Below are 19,653 nucleotides of genomic sequence, written 5' to 3'. Positions count from 1 at the left end.
AGGGGGTGGCACTGGGTGGCCTTTAAGGTCCCTTCCAACCCAAACCGTTCTGTGAGTCTATGATGCTGGTTGATGCTCACAACTATAGAGTACATGGAGTTTATCCTGCAGCTGCACAGAAATAACTCCGAAACGCGAGTTCCTGAGGCTTGCGGCAACCTCCGGCTGTGGCCTCTGGAAGAGCGCACGGGGCTTTTTCAAGGCAGGGGGTAAAGCCAGCAATTAACGGAAAACACGATTCTTCGCACACGATGTCACCCAGCCACAGCACAGTCGGGGCCGCAGCGTGTTTGGCACCGGGAGACCCTCCTGGAGGGCGGGTGGAAGGGACAGGGGGGTGACAGCCAGCCCCAGCCCCCACCGGCAGCTCCGAGCGACAACCCTGAAGACAGCAAAACATTCAAGTTAATGGAAACAAGTCTTTATTAAGTAACTTTTAATATCAGAAAAATAAAACTCTTATAATTTCTCTTTACAGCAAATATATAATATCAGTGCTTTGGCCATCATAAGTTAAAGGCCCTTTTATCATAAAATATATGGTTTTTAAACTTTACTCAAATTGAATTTATAATCCCTATGACCTCCCTACATATACATAACAAAAAGTGTAGTAAAATTAGCAAATACTAAACTATCTCGATAGTTTATCATTCTTAAGTTTGTGGTTTTATAGAAAGGGTACACGCACCTAATGTCTCGTCGGTTCCTTGGCTTATTAGTTGCGGTGTACGATGCAATAAAATACAAAATACATGCTCGGTGAACGTTTGTTCGTTATCTACAAGACTGCAGCTAGAGATTAGGTTTCAATACTGACATGTAACTATTCTACAAGCAATTATAGCATTAAAGTTACGCAGTACGTAATATGCCGTCAAGGCAACTCTTTATACTGAAAATCATAAAATAAAAACCGTTCTCTGTAAACTTTGATACGAAATGTAACTCTTCAAGTGGAAATAAAAAATAAACTTTTCTGTATATTTTACTAGTTCGATACACATAGAATTTCTTTTTGTTATTCCGCGGACAAAAAAAAAAAAAAAAAGCTTCGTCTCGTCTCGGGAAAATAATGCTTCCAAAAAAAAAAATAGAAAAAATCCACCAGAACTCCACTTTGTGTCTTTTTTGTTTGTTTGTTTTTGTTGTTTTAATATATGCCAGCACAGATTTGGGAAGGTACTGAGGATGGAGGGAAAAAAAAAAAAAAAAAAGCTCGAAACATCCACAGGTTGAAATGTTAAAAAGCGCATTCAAAAATACTGATTTTTAATATAATTTTTTTTTTCCTTATGATTGGAAAGACAGTTTTGAAATGAAGTAAACTGATTGCAGGGCCACTGTCACAGCTGCTGCCATGAATAATACAAGGGCACATACGCAACTTCCCCCCCCCCTTTTTTTTTTCCTTTTCCTTACTAAAAATAAAATATATATTTATATATGTGCAAGACAAATATGGATCGAACATAAAAACGCTTCACATTTTGAAACTATATAACCTCTAAAAAATGTAATTTAAGAACAGCTTGATCGGACTCATGAACGGAATGTCAGCATCCCCGCTCTCAGGCGAAGTATGTGCATCCCAAAGCCTTTTCGGAAATGGGATGAAGCCAGCCAGACTTTTCCACGTCACCATGAAGAAAAGCAGTGGGTAGGAATTCACAAATGGTTCCTGATCCTCTGAACATACGTCGGGCAAAAACGGAGGTGCGTCGGACAGCTTTCCGCCCCCCTCCCCCCTCCACCTCCTCTAATTTATTATCTGAACCTGCCAATAACATCATCCATTTCCATAATATTGAACTAGGCTTTAAAAAAAAAATAAAAAAGAAAAAATCACCCCAAAAAAAGGTATTTGCAACGCTGAAGAATTAGGCATAAGTTGTCGCACGAAGCAAAAAAAAAAAAAAAAAAAAAGAAAAGATTTTCCCCAAACCTGTTTTTTTCAAAACTGGCAGTGTAAAGAAGGCAGCATTGGAAGTGTTGTTTGATATAGCGGTAATGCCACAAACCCTCCGCGGCAGACGACGACTTCCGCGTTCAGGCGACGAGGTTCATCGCTGCCAGCCCGCAGAAGTCGAACGCTTAACAGAGATCCTTCAGAAAGCCTGTAAAATGGTGGGGGGGGTGTTTTTTGGTTGGTTTTTTTTGTTGTTGTTGTGTTTTTTGTTTTTTTTTTTTTCTTCTTTGCGGTTGTGTCATCGCTGAAGACTTCCCCTCCCTGTGCCACAACATCCCACCTGCTGGATCTCTGCTAAACCACTCCATCTGCTTACACCGAACCGGACAGAGACCACCTGGCTTTAGTGTTACCGTAGCAGCCTTTTGAGAAAGTAGAAATTTATTAACAACTTCAGCCTAATCCCAAGAAAGCCCAACAGTCAGAATTCATTAGGAAGTTTACTAGAGGGTACCATTACACCCATGCCTTTAAGAGTTTTAAAAGTCCATATATATATAATAACATCTATATATATTTTTAAGAGTGAATTTGGATTGCCTGAGTAACCGCTGTCTGGCAAACGGGACACGATGGCGTTTCCTTCTCGCAGATTTTGTTGGCACACTCCATGCAGAAGAGATTGTGGCCGCAAGGGACCAGGGCCGCAATGACTTCGCTCTCGAAGCAGATGACGCAGTCGTGCTTCCGTCTCGACTCGGGGGGCGAGCTGGACGTGGAGCCGCCGTTGGAAGAGGAATAGCTGTTGGTACCATTGGAGAAAGCGGGGATGTAAATGGGAAGGCCGGTTTGGTGGCCGGTGCTGGGTGGGTCGCTCCTCACCCTCCTAGCCAACGGGTGATCCAGGCTTTCTGGAAAGGTGGGCGACAGGCGAGGAGTAGATGGCTGGCTCCCTCGGCGCTGAGGCTTGGCGTTATTAGCGGGGTCGCCGCCGAAGCCGGAGAGCGGGTTTACAGGTTCAAAAGGGGTCCAAATGGTTTGGGAAGGCGTCGGTAAGGAGTCATACGCGGGAGAGTCGACCGCGAGGTCTTCCGCGCCCACCGAAGGCAGCGTTTCTCCGAACCAGAAGTTGCCTGTGCTGAATGGACTCGTTGGGCTGAAGTCAGCCAATCTATTGCTTCCAAAATAGGAATCCGTGGAGCCACTTCCCAAGGAGCTGGAGCTGTCGTTTCTATAATTAGAAATCATTCTGGTGCGGCTAGGAGGGACAGGATTAGAAGCCAGCCACGCAGATCCGAGAGTGCCTCCTTCAAAGCTCACATCCGTACCGTTGTAATGGAAATCATTCTCTTCATTCAGCTCGATGTAGTTGCCGGTACGCATGGCTATGTGCATCTCGATCTCCTCGCGCGCCCGGTCGACGTTTTCGGGCATTCCCGTAACTTCGAAGACGGGCTCCTTGTCTCTGCTGGGAGTGACTATGTAGGTATGGGTCTGCTGCTGAATTCTTTTGATTGTAGCTCCTTTGGGTCCAACCACCAGCCCGACTACACGGTAAGGCACCCTGACTTGGACCGTCGTCTGACCCGGCAGGTTGGGGGTACATGGCAAACCTCCCAGGGCAGGACCGTTCTTGTTGCGCGACGCTCTGATCATGGAGAAGTGTTCAGCAGCTGAGAGAATTTCCCTTTTGGCCATGGCTACGTCCTCTTTTCGTCCAGTGACAACAAAAATGGGTTCTTCTCCACGAACAGGGGTCTTAATGTAAGTATTCGTCTTGGCCCTTAGCGCTTTTATTTTGCAACCTGTTCAAAGGAAACACACACGCAAGTTTAGCACGGCGTCCAAGTTTGGAAAGCCACAAGAAAGCCATCTATTTTAAGCTGCTTGAGAGTCTCACCAAACCATCGGGTGAAACCAGAAGCAGCTGTTTTTACCTCTACAAGCCACACTAGAGAAAGCAGTAACAACTTCTACCTATTATTTCCAAGCAGATCTCCGACACAAACTATTTTAGCAACCCTTCCTGCACCATTTTAGCCCATCATCTCCTCAATCGTTATCAGACGGTGAATAAACGCGGACGGCTTTTTCTCTACGACACCCACATTCACGATTAGCCTATAAACACAGGTGGATTTATTAATTTATTTTTTTTTCCCATTGATTGGGTATCCTTCGGTTATTTCTAAGATCCCGCAAAAGGAGTAAAGGCTCACGCACACACGCACTTAAGTCTGCTGATAGAGTCGCCTTTCGCTGACGCGCACGACCTAAAAGCAAATTAAACATTTACGAGCGAGAGAAGGGTCAGTATCACAACCTGTGTGGGATATAGATACAATTATCGATTTACTGAGAACTCATTTGCTTCCCGTTACCAACAAGTGTTACTTAAACTTTGCTCTTCCCTGTGGGATGAAGGAGCCGCTCCTTGAACCGCCAAGTAGGAGTTCAAGCAGTTTTGTCGCACGCAAATAAGACTTCCTACGGAATATTACGTGCCTACGTGGAATTTTTCTCGTTAACCAGGTAAATACAGTCTGAAAGAGCAGCAGAAAGTTAATGGAACATTTCGTCTTTTGATTTTTGGGGACTGAATTATCAAGTTTGCCGGGACACAGCGGCGGCAGGCTCTTTCCTAAGAGGCTTCGGGCGTTTTGGCAGGGCGCATACGGGAGCACCTTTTCCCCATCACAGGACCGGAAAAGCAGGCAGTGCAAAATTCGGAGAGACGAGCAGGTCCGTGACACACAGGAGAGTCTACTGGCTTCAGGCTTGACTGAATGTAGCCTACATTAAACACAAATTCAAAACACTAAACGCCGTTTTACAGCGAACCTCATCTCGAAACAACTATAAGCAACGTTCGCAGACCAAGCGCTTTAAGCATCGTTTCACTCGCAGGGTGGAATTTGTTCCCACTTTCCTCATTTGCTTTAAATATCTCGTAACTGTCCGGGTGCATGAAATAGTCTCTCGAAATGCTGTTTTGTCAGTCGCTTGCACCCGAGGTACCGCTAGCGGTAATGATTTTACGCTTCAAAAGCCACTCAAAGATGCTGCTCTAATCAGGACTATCTACTAATATAAAAAAAAAAAAAAGATAACAAATATGCAGATGCCGGTTGGAACAGAGGGAAGGAAAAACCTCTTCTTGCAGGGCCCCTGCACACAGCAAGGACAAAGGCTGAACACAACAGCCCTTTGTTTCCAGGACACAGCTGGAGAGGAAGTTCATTATCTTCAACAGCTCGTCAGGAGGGCTCTGGGAGGCCCTACCTCCACCAGAAGGAGGAATGGAGGAGCACCCGCAGATGAAGGAGGGGATGCAGAGCCAAGAGCCGAAGGAGAAGTTCGGCAAGAAGAGCAAACATCCGCAGGGCAGAACAAACCCATAAGCCTCAAACCTCCCACTTACAGCCCACTGAGAAGGGCACCAGCGCTCTCGGGCAATTTGCCTTGACTCCTTTCGTCTCTTCGGCCGCATTTCTCCCTACGAGCAAATCTGCTCGTCCCCTCCGCTCCCCGCGCCTTCACAGTTACTCAGAAAAGTTGGTGGGCCCCAACCTTAAAGCCACAAGAACCTCCAAAGCAGTGCCGCCGGAGCTTTCACATCGGTCAAACCCTCTTTTACCGCAGCACCTAAAACCAAAGTCAGCCTCCTGATGCCTCTCAATCATTCTCCAATTTACACAAATCACTTTCATTTACTCCGTTCCACCTGAGTGTACATTCTTATTTCATAGAAATTACAGAGGCAGTGCTTAAAAGAGAATCCTAGCAGCATCTAGCATAAGATTTATATATCTAAAAATATATATAATTCATGATTATAGACCGTGATTCAGAGCCTACTTAATTCCAGTTCCCAGTGCCTTACCAATTCTTATAGTTTGTATTTTAGACAAACTTTCCTGAGTTTTTAGAAACTCAAATCCAGTTAGAACCCTGCGCCTTCAGCTTCCTTCTCCATTTCAGCTGCCAACTCCCAGAGGCTGCTTTGCCAGAGCCACGTTTCCAAAGGGCTGCGGGGGGAGGAAAAGCCTTCTCGCCTTCCTTCCTCAGGCTGCAGAAGGGCACGGACCGAGGTGGGCAGAGCTGGTCTTTTCAGGTATGGGTCACATACCTCACAAGCAGAGGCCAAACATCGCCTCAACTGCCCTGCGGCGACAGGACAAGGCTTTTCAACGCCGGAAAGCTGGCTTCAGTGGAAAGTTGATGGTCAAGGTCAACTCTCAAACTTTTCAGATAAAGTTTGAAGGAACTGAAGAAAGTCGCCACATACAAAACCCCAACGTCTCCGAATGAGTCAGTCCATACCCGCTGGGTTTTGGCTGCAAGGAGCCCTGGAAAACCCCAGGACAGACAGTCATGTCAACACACAGGGTCAGCAGCCCGTTAAACCGCTCCAGCGGGATGATCTCTCTATTTGCTTTTACTCAGCGGCTCTGGTTTCCCACCCTCCTGCCTTAGTCACTACCGAGGCGATGAGATGAAGGACGGCTGATCCCATCTCCTCTCTGACAAGTCACGGCATCCAGAGGCGCTGCTTGCGGCCACGATGACACGAGGTCGGCCAGCTACGAACTCACACGGCCAAGGGATGAATCAAGAAGTTTCCCAATCTCCCGAGCTTAAGACACAGAAAGACAAAGGGAAAATAAAAATAATAAAAAAAAAAATACACCGCCCCACACTTTTGCAATGTATCATCAGATCATTGTATCCAAGATCTTGAAGTACAGAGATGTCAAAAGCCTGTGGAGGGAACTTCAAGACCGGAAATTCAATTTAAGCAAAACTTTCACAGTAATTTTAGTTTTTGGTGCGATAATGGAAGTCTGTTCGATACGAGTTACGTACTCGGTTCAGCAGTATAAGCATTCCTAAGCAGCACACACTCAGCCATAAGCACATACTGACATAGCTCAAGCAAAAACCCTTTAGTTTTGCTTTCATTTAGGCAAAGATTTAATACTTGCCTGCCTGGACACCCGAGGAGAAGCCGAGCCCGTACCCAGCCCTGCAGGCAGTGTTCATCCTGCGCCGGCTGATTTGCATCATTCTTCTCAAGCCTCCTCCCTGTTTTTTTCCCTGAAGAGGATTATTTGACTAAACATTTTAAAACACAGTACGAACATTATACTCCCCGAGAAACTTAAGGGTAGCTCTGAAGGAGTCGTTTAACTCATACACCACCAGTTTTAAACGATGGAATGTTTCCTTATTAAAAAAAAAAAAAAGGTGCTAAAAGACAGATTCTTCTTTCCCTCTCACTTCTCACGCCTTGAAGTGAGAGTGAAGCGCAGAACCCGCAGCCCTCACCCATCGGCTCAGCCCTCACTCTCCAACTTTCACCTTGCATCGTCACTAACAGGATGAGACACGTCAAACCCAGTCTCGGGCCATCGAGTCCACGAGGGAAAGTCCCCAACGGAGCCAAGTGCGTGCCGGCCTCGCACCACGCCAGGCGATCTGCCGCCACGAGCCAAGGAGCAGCCAAAAAAAGCATCCCTCCTCTGCACAGCCACGGCGGGACCCAGGAGAGACGGAACCTTCCCCCCGTTTCTTTCTTCTGCTGAATTCACCTCAACGCCACGCACTGGCAATGGGACAAGGGTTGATTTACAGATGAGGATCCCTTTGTTGTGTGGTCTCTTCCGAGCAGCTACACCGGGGGAAGGGAGTCCTTGGCGCTGCCGAGTACCCACGTTGGCAAAACGCAGCCTGTCATACCCTCATACCCACGTTCCTCCCACAGCTCTTGCCAAGCGTGGTGAAATCGGGGTTCAGGCCCACACGGGAACCCAAACCTTCTTACCATCACATCAGTTGAACCTTGTCTCCCTGCTCACATAGGGCTTTGTGGAAAAAAAAATAAACAAACCCTGAAAAAATAGTTTACCTAAATAGAAGCCTGAAAATCATGGCAGGGAACAACCCACGTGAACCACAATCAATTGATAATACCAGTTTGTTCTCCTCCCCTGCTCCAGACGGGTACCTAGCTACAGAGATCAAAACTGAGAATCTCCTGCAGCTCTTTAGACACACAAATCCCTGGGGGAGACGCCAGCGCTGCCCCGGCCGTAAGAGCAGCCAGCAGGGCGATGTTGCATCAGCGCCGACACAGCTCCCGCGCAGGAGGCAGGGCTGATGAGCAGCCCCGGCCAGACCTGGCATCCTCCAACTCGGCCCCGGAGCAACAGCGGGCAGCGCGGAGATCTCGCAGATCGGCCTCCACAGCTTGTCAGCACTAAAGAGAAAGCCGGGGTTCACAGGAATCTGTTTTTCAGTAGCTTTGCCGTTATCTGATGAAAGGCAATACCGTATTACGGCCTCCACTCTGACCACGGTCTTCAGAACTCTGACCACTGATTTTGTAACACGCTGACGCGGCGACAGAGTAATTAGGGACATCAGCCTGGAACTGCCAGTAGAGCCACGGCTCGTTCCTTACCTAGAAAGTCAGGGCAGGGTCTGGGAAGCGCCTGCAGCCCCGCAGGGATGGCACAGCATCCTGCCAAGGAGAGAGGGGACGGCCCAGGGATTTGGTTTCTACCAACCTGCAACTGTCGTGCGTGGACACAGCTTTAAAGGTAGAGTCTGTTAAGCTGGCACAGCCCTTATTTCACTTGCTACGTCGCCACAAGCTTTTAATTGCAAAGTTGGAACTCCTGCAGCTAAGGTAACGAAGGATTTGCGGAGACTGAAACACTGACTGTACCATAAGGCTGCCGGGTCTGCCGAGCAGAACGCTGCCCACCTGATTAACAAACAAAGAAAAATTAATCTCCTTCATTAAAAACGACTGCTCTACACCTTTTTCAGAAGAGCTGTTCGTTCCCGCTGGTGGTACAAGCTGCGTTCTCCTGCTTAAACACAGAGTGCTTCCTCTCAGTCGTGGCACGGCTAAAAATATCTATCCAGTTTGTGACTATACAGTAGAAAACTGATATATGCCCCATTTATTAAGCACACAGAGACGAAGCTGCACTGAAAATGCACAGAGACAGAAAATGAACTCCTGTTCTAAATTGTTTAATGGTTAAAACTCCTTACACAGGCTGGCTACACAAGAAAATTAAGACCAGAACATTTTTGGCACTTCACCGGGTTAATAAAATCATGAAATACTACCTGCAGGCCGCTCGGTCGATAGACTGACTCTGGTTACTATCGCCTTTCACCCGAGATCAATTATTTCATCTCACACCCTGTTTTAATTCACAGACTGGAAAATCTCAACTCCTGACAAGCTTTGCTTTTTTTTTTTCAACCGGTTGTTGAATATGGTTAGTTGATTCAAGGAAGATGAAGAAAGTCATTTCTCTGCACTTGCAAAAGATGCTGATCTGCAAAAAACCCCCAGATCTACGTACTCAGGCCGCTATTTATCACCCCTCCGGCATTTTGATTTTAGGAAGGAAGGCTATAAAAATATTGCTTTTAAATTTTAAAGTTTGAAGAGACAAACTGGGATAATAGTAATTACCGGATAGAATATTTTGAAGGCAAGTTTTCCTTTCTTTTTAATGCAGCTTGCTCTCCAGCCAGAGGAAAGCTGAGAGACACCTCACCGAAGAGCACAGCACCCATCCTGCCGACAGGACTAGACCAACCACCAACAGCTTTAACAGCTCCCCATTAGCATTCTATAGCACAGACGATAGTCTGATCGCTATTTGGGTTAATTAGCCGGTAAGATTAGGGCTCCCATGTGACAACTAGGCATGACACATGCCAGAGAGCTAACAAATATGGAGACAGCAAGAGACGGGCGCAGGTCGCAGCTGGGATTTGCTCAAGCTCACGGGGCAGGTCGCTGGCAGGTTTGGAAGCAGAAGATGCCAGTCCCTGAAGAAGAGAGCAGGCCAACGGTTTAAACGGGGACATGGATGTACGCAGAGTTTAAGGGACAGCTGTTTCGTTCATCACCTAACGAACCAAAGCCACCTCCTCCACGGTGGTACCCAAGCTGAGGTTCCTTGGAGGTGGCCACATGAAGCACACAAGTAAAGTTGTGAGATTTACGTCCCCGGGCAAAGGCTTTTCCCGCAGGCTACCCAGGAGCGCTAGTACCTGCTCCTGCCCTTCGTCAGGTTGTATTTTTCAGATGGGCGCTTCCTAACGAGAAGCCACCAAGCAGAGCTCCTCAAATTTACAATCCAAAAAATGAGATACCAATCCCATTACAACCCAAAGCTTGGGAACAAAGTTCTGGCTCTCTGCTCCGGAGAGTGGCCGTAGTAATGGTTTCAGAGAAGGACCGTACTTCAGAAGTGCTGCGCACCGGTAATAACCATCTTTCACGTCTATCTATAACGACACTACAATAAGCAATGCTACAAGTAGGTAAATTACTGTGTAGCACAGAGGAGGAAAAAAAAACCTCAACTGACAACCACTCTGATAAAGTTATTCCAAGAGAAGGGAAGATGACATACAAGTCCTTCAAGAAAAATAAAAACTATAGCATTTTCTACCAAAGACATTTTTCCCTGCCTCCTGACCCCCCTCATTAACTTACCCCTGCAATCAAAGGCTTTTAGTTACGCTGCAGTTAGCAAACCCCTGTGCCTGCCTGTGGAACATTTCAATATGAGTCACGCTATATATAGCGACCGAGACTGCTCCCATTATAATTCCACCACGCTTACCCATTTCTGAGGAACAACTGACCACTTCTTTCGCTTTGTATTTTTCACATGTACGAATGCAAAGATGATACATGACTTTTTTTTTTTTTAACTCGTCATCATCCAGCTAGAACTACAGAAGGGTTTTTCCACAAGATACTTTGCAGAGTAGCTCTTCAAGCTGAGTGCGCCAGGTGCTAGAGCCCCACGGGCTTGGATTTGTTGAGGTACCAGGAAGGAGGACGACCTGGAGATCTCAAGTACCTCAACCAAAAGGCAAGAAATCAGCGTCAACCACTCAGCTGGGTCAGATCACGGGACTTTCTTTGGTCCCAGTGCTGCCAAGCTAATGGATGGGAAAAGAGGGGAGTCCCTGCTGATGCTGAGAAAGCTTCCCAAGGGAAGGCTGCTCACAAGCTCTCAGGGACATTTCCCTCTTCAGGAAAAGAAAAGCCCGGGTTGAAGAACCGCGTACAAACTCTCTATTAAAGATTTCTTCGGTAGGTATCAATTTATCAATCGATTTATATATCAATCCAGCGCAGAACGAAGCAGTCAGCCTGCACACTGTTTCCTTCTATATGCCAGGCTGGGGCAATCTATCACACCAGCAGTCCCACAGCCAGAGGAATACTCCCAATTCCCAAGACAGATGGCAAGTCAGTAAACAAGTTACACGCAGCAAAAGAGCCAGCGGCCAGCAACTTGTATTATTAATTACTTGCACCACTGCAGCACCAGGACTGAGGCAGCAGCTGCTGAGAAAAATTAGAAAAAGACAGTAGAAGAAAAAGCAATAGTTATAAGAGAGGGACTAGGTACACCAAATAGAAGAACTACAGGAAAAAAAAGCTGTTTTCATTAAGAACGTTGATCTAGCGAATGAAACAGATTGGTGGGAGCAATAGTGCTGGGAAACCTGACCTGCAGAAGGAGGGTATGAAAAGGGACCACCATTCCACGTGCCAAGGTGGCCTGTAAAAGGAAGATTGCAAAAATCCACGCAAACCTTCACCTCCACCGAACCCCCCCATTCAAAAATGCCGCTGGAGCCGTGTTTTTAAACAGGATTGCACGGTACGTGGTCAAACGGAAAATGGGCGAGTAGGTAAAAAGTTGAGAGATGCTGTGGTTTTGTTGAGGGGAGCAGCAGAGGACTCGGTGCAGACCACAGAGCTCCTGACTCACACCAGCGAGGGAAACCGAGATCTCGGAGGCTGGCAAGATCTCATAAAGGAATTCCTGAAAGAGAGACGAAAGGAAGACATTCTTAAAGAGTAACCGAAGTTGGAAACATCTGCATGATTTAGAGCTTTTTGGCCTTTCCTTTTGATTAAGTGAAAACGTCCTAGTGCTCAGCAGCCTTTCTTTTTTTTTCTTCGTTACAGCAAGTTCGCAACCCTGTTAAATTTTTTTGCCTGCAACGAGGAATTGGCCCCGTGGGGCGGAGGTATTGCATCCAAACCAAATTTCATATCTTTTGAGATACCCAACACTTTGTTTAGAACAAAAGTCCAGAAATTCGGACCACAGCATACCAGAAAAGAGGGTGACAAGGGCTAAGACAGGGAAAAGCACAAGATCTGCTGACTTTACTAATGGCTTAAAAAAAACAAAACCCAAAACCAAACCATAATTCATGGCTATTTTCTCAGGCCACAGCCAGGTTAATCCAGCACAGTTCGGAAGCACATTAACCAAGATTTCTTTTGTACGTGTGTGTTATGAACTTAAAAAAAAACGAACTCTTTTGGAACACAGCAGTTTTACAAGAAAAAGAAAAGGACCAGAGGGCTAGAAATTGGCACTTTGTGTCGCAAAGGTGTTTTATAATTTTAATTTCGGCTTCATCCAAAGATCCTTCTTACGCAGGTATTCACTTCTGGGGAATTCATAGGGAATTTCTGGCAGACTACACAAAGGGGAAAACCTCCCGAGCGCGGACGCACTGTGTTTGGTGCGCTTCTCACCCAACAAGCCAGACAAGAGCAGCATTTACGACTGAGGATTTATGATCCCAGCTGGAAAACCCGCACCCTTCGGACACACTTTGCAACTCGAGTTGGGTCTTTCGCGTAGCAGGAATGACAAACAGCAGAAGCGAAGTGACATTTGTCACACGGTACCGGAGCGCTAGGTCGCTGAAACTTCAGCGGCGGTTTCAGACTGTGCCAGCCCACGGTCTGCTCACGTGGTTCAGTTCCTGGAGTTCCAGGCTCTAAAAGCGACCAGACTTCGGCTTCTCAGAAAAAAAAAAAAAAAAAAAAAAGAGCTTTTAGATAGGATTTCAACAAATAGCTCAAGTTTGCTTTCAGTCTTTAGGACAAGCTATTTAATAACCTGCTTGTTACAGAAAATGGGAAAAAAAAAAAACCCCAAACCCTAAATTGCAACTGCCTTTGCAGCTTTTACTTAAAATAAGCTAGCCGAAGCTTGGCTGTCTGTGGCACTCAACTGATACAGAGATAGGTGATGACTTCAGTCACGCAAGTTAAACTGATTCTTGAGAAATCTTAAGCAGCCAGTTTAAAACCAATATGCAATTCAGACTAGTTCCCTACGCTTATGCCGACTACTCACGGGTCAGCGGTTAATAACCAGCCAAGGCTACCTAAGTATTATCAGTAATTCGGTGACGTTACTATCCCAGAGACGCAAAAACCAGAGATACAGTTCTTTCTTAAAAGGGCTCTAATTATCCTACCCCAGGACATCTCCGCACTATACTCGGCTAACGCACAAGGATTTGCCCCAGGATTGTTTTAATGCTGTTTCCACTCCCCGAGAGTGATAGCTGTTGTCTTTATTCAGCTGGTCAGCAGCTACCAACTTATCAGAATTATTGTTTTTATTTCGAGTTACAGGACTATTTCAAGCAAAGCCATATTTTGCTCAAGAGCCCACATTCAAAAGCAAAAAGGACTCCGAGATCATGAAATATGCATAAAAAGGTTATTTTAGTTGCAAGGCTGTCTCATGCAAAGCAGATTTGTCATTATCGATTTAATCAGTGAAATGGGATGATATCATTCCTCCTCCTCTTACTCATCTGGGGTTTGGAGACTGCCCTGCCCGTTTGGAGTTCTGCAGCCGTCACCCGAACTATTCTTAATGAAGAAAGAAAAGCATCAGGCTTCAGAGTTAAGTAGCTCCAACTCGAGTGATGTCTTCGGGAGAAAAAAACCCCAAACACTATCATCAGCTTTATCGAGGATATAAACTCTTGGAAAACCACATTACTTGGAGAGTCACACTGCTGGAATGCATTAGCAAATATATTCCAACCATCATTAGCTGAAGACGGTTAATGCCTTCAAGGATGAAGCATCTCTCTATAGGACAGACTTCTGTCCCTTCCAGCACCTTTCAGGTTTTCTGTTGTTTGCGTCTTCAGACACCACCCCTCTCTTTGCATTATTCAAAAGAGCTTAAACATGTCTTTTGGGGGTTTTTTTTTAGCATAGAGAAAGTAGCAGGGGGCACTGAAGACTCCAAGTTAAGCTTGCCAAATCCTTCTCAAGGCCCACCAGGCCATGGCGGAATTGCCACAGAAAATCACCAGCTTTAGAGATTAAACCGAAATCATCCCAAATTAGATATCCAGAAGCTGGGGTTTGTGGGGTCTTTTTTAAGTCTGGATACAAGTTTATATAATTCTGGTATATGCCCTATGCCAGGTTTTCTCAGGCAAACAACAATCACCTCCTCAGCAACGCAGCTTTCTTGCTCCCATTCCCGAGGGCGCTTCCTCCAGCTTTATTTTATTTTTCTTAAACCAACGCAAACTGTCTGTATGTGGGATTTTTAGCCACTGACAGCAAAGGAAGTCACTCGTCTGACCAGCCAACTTACCGAAGGTTGGATTCAACAGCTAGTTCAAATTCATACAGGAAGCCCGTACAATGCCATGAATGGAATCTAGTTTTCCTGGCTCCCAGTCACATGCCTTAACAAGAATAAAAGGATACAAATATCTTTTCCTTTGTTGTTCACCTTTGAGATTCTTCCACTTCAAAGACTACAAAGAATTATATTGCGCTAGCCCAAGCAGCGTCTGTCAGCTTCATTTTGGGGGGGGGGGGGGGGGGGGGGGAAGGGAGGGGGGCAAGGGCAATAAGAAAAGGTTGAGAATATTTAAGATTTAAAAAAAAAAAACAACCAAAAAAAGCACAAAAAGCTGGCAGGTTTCAGAAATACTACAGGATATTTTTTTTTTTTTTTTAAAAGAAGGAACACCTACTATTCATGAAAAGAAAATCTTACTTAAGCCTTTTCCGGGTGTCTTTTACAGTGATGTAAATGCTTCCAGCGGCAACACGTTGAAGTACTGTCACAGTAACCCAGCGGCCTCCGACGGAGCTTCGGGAGAAAACCATCAAGCACAAGGTACGTTTTCAGGCACTCCGCACCTTCGATGGCTGTGACATCCCACCTCTCCGCACGGCCACCAACACAGCAGGGCTGGGGGAACACCACTTCGCTCCTGAAGTGCTGTATTTATTTCTGAAACTTGCACGTAATTAGGGAAGACAAAAAAAAACCCCAAAACGTTCCATGCAAGCGCCATAAGGTTTTCGCTTATTTACAGCCCTCTTCAGAACCAGGGGCTCCTTCGGTCTGATAAACAGCATCTGGAAATTCTCTTCCTCCGTGCGAAAAATTAAATTTGGATAAAGAATACCGTGGAATTCCGATTCTCATTACTCTTTCACTTAGGGGGTTAGGATTTACAATCAACACGCTTTCAGACACAGCAGTGAGGCCTCCAGCAAAGCCCAGATCAAACTCAGCATTCCTGGTATTTCAGAGCTGATGTGTTCAGGCTGCAGACATTTCAAGTTCCTTTTATACCTCAGGAAGACGGCAACAGAAAGAATATAAACTTAATCTCTGGGCAAATCCATCAGAAGTTACATTCCAATGACATAATTGGATATTAAAGCGCACAGAGGAGCCTGGCATAAAACTTCAGCTGAATTCGTTCAAGATAACGCAACCAGCTGGTTAACGATGTGTGCTAGGAAGAGAATATGCAGTGTTTGGATTCTCAGAGAAAACAGAAGGCTCAGCGGAGGATGGAGGCAGCCCAAAACGACGAGACTCTGCCAGGCCAGAGCACAGACCCACGGCAAAGCAGGTGGACGAGAGCGCGAGCGCCTCTGGGCCGTAAAAGGAGACGCAAGGACTAGCATTTCTAAGAAATTTAACAAATATTTAGCGGAACTAATACAACTTATGGAAGTAGCTCTTCTAAGCATAGGTCTCCCCCTGTATGAGAATTTTGAAGGGCCTCCTTACACAAAGCTTTCAGGCAAATAAGCATTTTTTTAGCTCTCCCTCCACTCCTGCTCCTTCCTCTTCTGTAGCCCAAATTCTTTTTATGATACAATCCCTCCCCGCCGAGGCTAAATATTTTATCACAAGCCAAACAGTGGGACATCAGATAAGAAATAAAAGCAGAAGCAGCAAACGAACTCTTCAGGAACAATGATTCTATTTTTATGCAGGCTCCATTATCTTGTTTTTAAGTGACTCAAAGTGCTGAGAAATATACTACAGAGAACAATCCTGATCTGCTGGAGAATAAACACAGCAGCTTAATCGGTCCTTGAAGCCCAATAGTTTGTATTTCGCTTTCAGAGGACTGTAGCAATAACCATTTTCAGTTCTGTTTTCCATCTCCCCACCCCCCCCGACTCACCATCCCCAATGACACATGAGCAAAGCCTTAAGATGTTCAAACACTATTTCTTGGAAAAGATATTTTCTGCTTCCGAACAGAACGGGCTCGTCTGCATCGGAGGAAGCTACCTGCCAATTTCTGCAGCGCGGGCGTCAGTTCTCCCTTGACACACCCAGCGAAAAAACCACCCTCAGCTGCTAAAAGCCTAAAATAAATGTAGAAAGAGAAAAGAAGAGTCTGCCCGAGCGTCGGTGCTCAGCAGGCATTTCTTTAGCACCACATTGGTTTAGACCAACGTTACTATTTCCTCCATACTCGAGGGGAAAGAAAAAAAAAAAGAAACAAAAGCCACATTGATGTCGAGAGACCAGACAGCATAACCGCTCGTTATCTGAGCCCATCAGCAAACAAGACACACCACCCCCAAACCAATACAGAATAACACAGAAAGGGAAGAGGAAGAGAGCGGCGACTTCATTGTCTGCGTTTCCACACCTACACTCCACGCCGCTCAGCGCTTCCCTTGATACGGAAAAGGGGCTTTTAAAATTAGGTTCGCCGCCAAAAAGCTGGCGAGAAACGTCATCTTTCGAACTCCTCCAAGCGCGGCTCCCCCCGAGACCACATGAAAGGCCGACAGCAAACATGACATCACCGGTATGACCTTATCCCGACGGCGTAAGAGAGACCCGTGGAGGGGAGCAACAGCGATCAACAGGAAGCCACAGCCCCAGCAGAAAGAACAAGGGCTGCCGCACAGGAGAGGGCCGCACGTGGCTCCTTTCTCCACCTCGCTGGCTCCCGGGGTCCCACTTTCTGGAAAGCTGCCGGAACAGCGTCAGCCCACGCCCTGCTCTGCAAGGCGAGCTGAGGTCCTCTAGCCAAAAAAAAAATAAAATAAAATAAAAAGCCTTGGTAAAACACGGGCCAAAGCTCCTACGGTGAAAAGCAGCTCGTTACCGAAGACCACAGGCCGAGTGTCACTGAAGACCAAACCCTGTGGCCAAGACCTACCTGGACGTAGCCAGGCCACTTACTGTGGCCCAGGGTCTACCTGGACAGGGCCAGGCCATCCACCGTGGCCCAAGCCCCGCCTGAACATGCCCAGGCCACCAACTGTGGCCCAGGCTCTACCTGGACAGGGCCAGGCCCTCCACCGTGTCCCTGGAGAGGCTCAGGCCACATAATGCCTTTTACAACCCAAACGACCACCACCCGAAGGCCTGAGCTAGCCCAGGGCTCGCCCTCGCCCCTCACCTGGTGGCAGGGCCCGAGCCGGCGGCTTGTCCCCGCGGTGGGGGGGTGGCAGGCCCTAGAGGGGCACGAAGGGGCTCCTCCGGCCGGCTCCGAGCGGGCTGTGCGGGGACAGGCCCCCCGCCGAGCCCCGGGGAAGGGCGGCAGGCCCGGGCCGCCCCTCGGCCGTCCCCCCCAGCACTCCCCCCCCCGCCCTCCGCCCCTCGCCCCGGTCCCCCACTCACCCTGCCGCCCCACGATCTCGGCCACATGCTCGGAGCTGGGCACCGGCACGCACTCGGTGGTGTTGACGCTCTTTCGGCGGAGCAGCGCCGCCTGCTCGCCGTTGAGGCCCGCCGCCCCCCCGGCGCAGGCCTGGGACAGCATCGCCGCCATCATGCCCTGAGGATCGTCCGCCCCGCAGAGCGGCCCCGCCGCCGCCTCCCGCGCATCGAAGGAGGGCGAGAGCAGGACGGAGCCCAGCGCCGGCAGCAGCGGCAGCGGCTGGGAGGGCGAGGAGGACGAGGAGAGCAGCAGCAGCGCGGCCGGGTCCTCCTCCTCCTCCTCCTCGTCCTCCCCCGCCAGCAGCTCCTCCTCCTCCAGCTCCAGGTCTCCCTCGTCCCCCGCCGCCACCGCCTCCTCCTCCTCCTCCTCCGCCCCGCCAGGCCCCGGCTCTCCGGGGGGGTCGGGCAGCGGCGCCAAGCCCGCCCGCCGCCTGCGGGCTTGCCGCCGGGCCACCCGGTCGTGGAGGCCGAGGCCGGCGAGGCGCTGCTGGAGCAGCAGCAGCGGCGGGTGGTGGTGGCGGAGGGGGGGGAAGGAGGCGCGGCGGCTCGGCGGGCTCGGCGGCGGCGGGGGAGGCCGCGGCGCCGCTGCCGCTGGGCATGGCGGGGGGGAGGCGGGCCGGGCCGAGCCGAGCCGGGCCGGGCCTAGCGGTGCGGGGCCGCCATAGCCGCGGCGGGCAGCGAGCGTGGCGGGCGCGGCCTAGGCGCGGGGGCCGCGCTGCTCAGCGCGCCTTTTGTCCCATGGCGAGCCCTCGGCGGCGGCCGCGGGCGGCGGCGGCGGCGGCGGCGGGGCGGGGCCGGAGGGGCGGGGCAGAGGCGGCCCCGCCCCCGCCGCGCCATTGGTCGGTAGAGCCGGTTCCTGGGCGGGGCCGGCGGGGGGCGGGCGGTACCCGCTCGTCGGGCGGGGCCGCGGAGACACCCCCCCCTCCCCCCGCCGGCGGGGTCGTTCCGGGTCTGACTTCACCCGGAGGAGGCCCCGGAGATGCTGGGAGGGCTGGAGCCCCTCTGCTGGGAGGACAGGCTGAGAGAGCTGGGGGGGTTCAGCCTGGAGAAGAGAAGGCTCCGCGGAGACCTTCCAGCCCCTTCCAGTCCCTCAAGGGGCTCCAGGAAAGCTGGGGAGGGGCTCTGGATCAGGGAGGGGAGCCATGGGACGAGGGGGAACGGTTTTAAACTGGAAGAGGGGAGATTGAGATGAGATATTGGGAAGAAATTCTGTGCTGTGAGGGCGGTGAGCCCCTGGCCCAGGTTGCCCAGAGAAGCTGTGGCTGCCCCATCCCTGGAGGGGTTCAAGGCCAGGTTGGACGGGGCTTGGAGCAACCTGGGCTGGTGGGAGGTGTCCCTGCCCAGGGCAGGGGGTGGCACTGAGTGGCCTTTAAGGTCCCTTCCAACCCAAACCATTCTGGGAAGTCACAGGTGAAAATTTTCAGGCCAAACATGAAGGAACTTGTTTGAAACTGTCATGTCCTGTTTTCAGCTGGGATGGAGGTGACAGCCCAGGGCTGTGTTTTGGGTCTGGGATGGGAGCGGTGTGACGGCGCACTGGTGGGTTTGGTTGTTGCCGAGCTCTCAAGGTCTTTTCTCCTCCTCACCCTGCCCCATCAGCAAACGGGCGCTGGGGGGCACAAGGGCTTGGGAGGGGACACAGCTGGGACAGGGGACCCTAGCTTACCATAGGGACATTCCGTGCCACGTGGCGTCATGCTCAGAGTATAAAGCTGGGGAAGAAGAAGGAAGGGGGGGATGTTGGGAGTGACGGTGTTTGTCTTCTCAAGTCACTGTTACCCATGACGGAGCCCGGCTTTCCTGGGGATGGCTGAACACCCGCCTGCCCACGGGGAGCAGGGAATGAATTCCTTGTTTTGTTTTGCTTGCGCACGTGGCTTTTGCTCTGCTTATTAAACTGTC

At 49.2% G+C, this 19,653-nt stretch overlaps 1 protein-coding gene across 4 annotated transcripts; it reads right to left on the bottom strand.

The window, feature by feature from the left end:
- Window positions 1-390: 390 nt before the first annotated feature.
- LOC128902742 (RNA-binding E3 ubiquitin-protein ligase MEX3C) lies at window positions 391-18,264 on the bottom strand. Of its 4 annotated transcripts, XM_054186209.1 has the most exons (5): window positions 16,253-16,874; window positions 14,815-15,402; window positions 13,597-14,497; window positions 12,678-12,790; window positions 391-3,714 (listed from the first exon to the last, which is right to left on the bottom strand). In XM_054186209.1, exon 5 carries the CDS (start codon window positions 3,605-3,607, stop codon window positions 2,489-2,491), a length of 1,119 nt encoding a protein of 372 aa, XP_054042184.1. In that variant the 5' UTR covers window positions 3,608-3,714; window positions 12,678-12,790; window positions 13,597-14,497; window positions 14,815-15,402; window positions 16,253-16,874; the 3' UTR covers window positions 391-2,488. The 4 variants fall into 4 exon arrangements, with proteins under 4 accessions (XP_054042184.1, XP_054042182.1, XP_054042185.1 ...); XM_054186207.1 differs by lacking the exons at window positions 12,678-12,790; window positions 13,597-14,497; window positions 14,815-15,402; window positions 16,253-16,874 and adding an exon at window positions 17,713-18,008 and having other exon boundaries at window positions 391-2,117; window positions 2,510-3,714; XM_054186210.1 differs by lacking the exons at window positions 12,678-12,790; window positions 13,597-14,497; window positions 14,815-15,402; window positions 16,253-16,874 and adding an exon at window positions 3,887-4,199.
- Between the last annotated feature and the right edge of the window lie 1,389 nt (window positions 18,265-19,653).

This window comes from Rissa tridactyla, chromosome Z (assembly GCF_028500815.1).
Source record: "Rissa tridactyla isolate bRisTri1 chromosome Z, bRisTri1.patW.cur.20221130, whole genome shotgun sequence".
Lineage (NCBI taxonomy): Eukaryota > Metazoa > Chordata > Aves > Charadriiformes > Laridae > Rissa > Rissa tridactyla.
The sequence above is the reverse complement of the archived record's forward strand: the minus strand, read 5'-3'. Positions and strand labels throughout refer to the sequence as shown.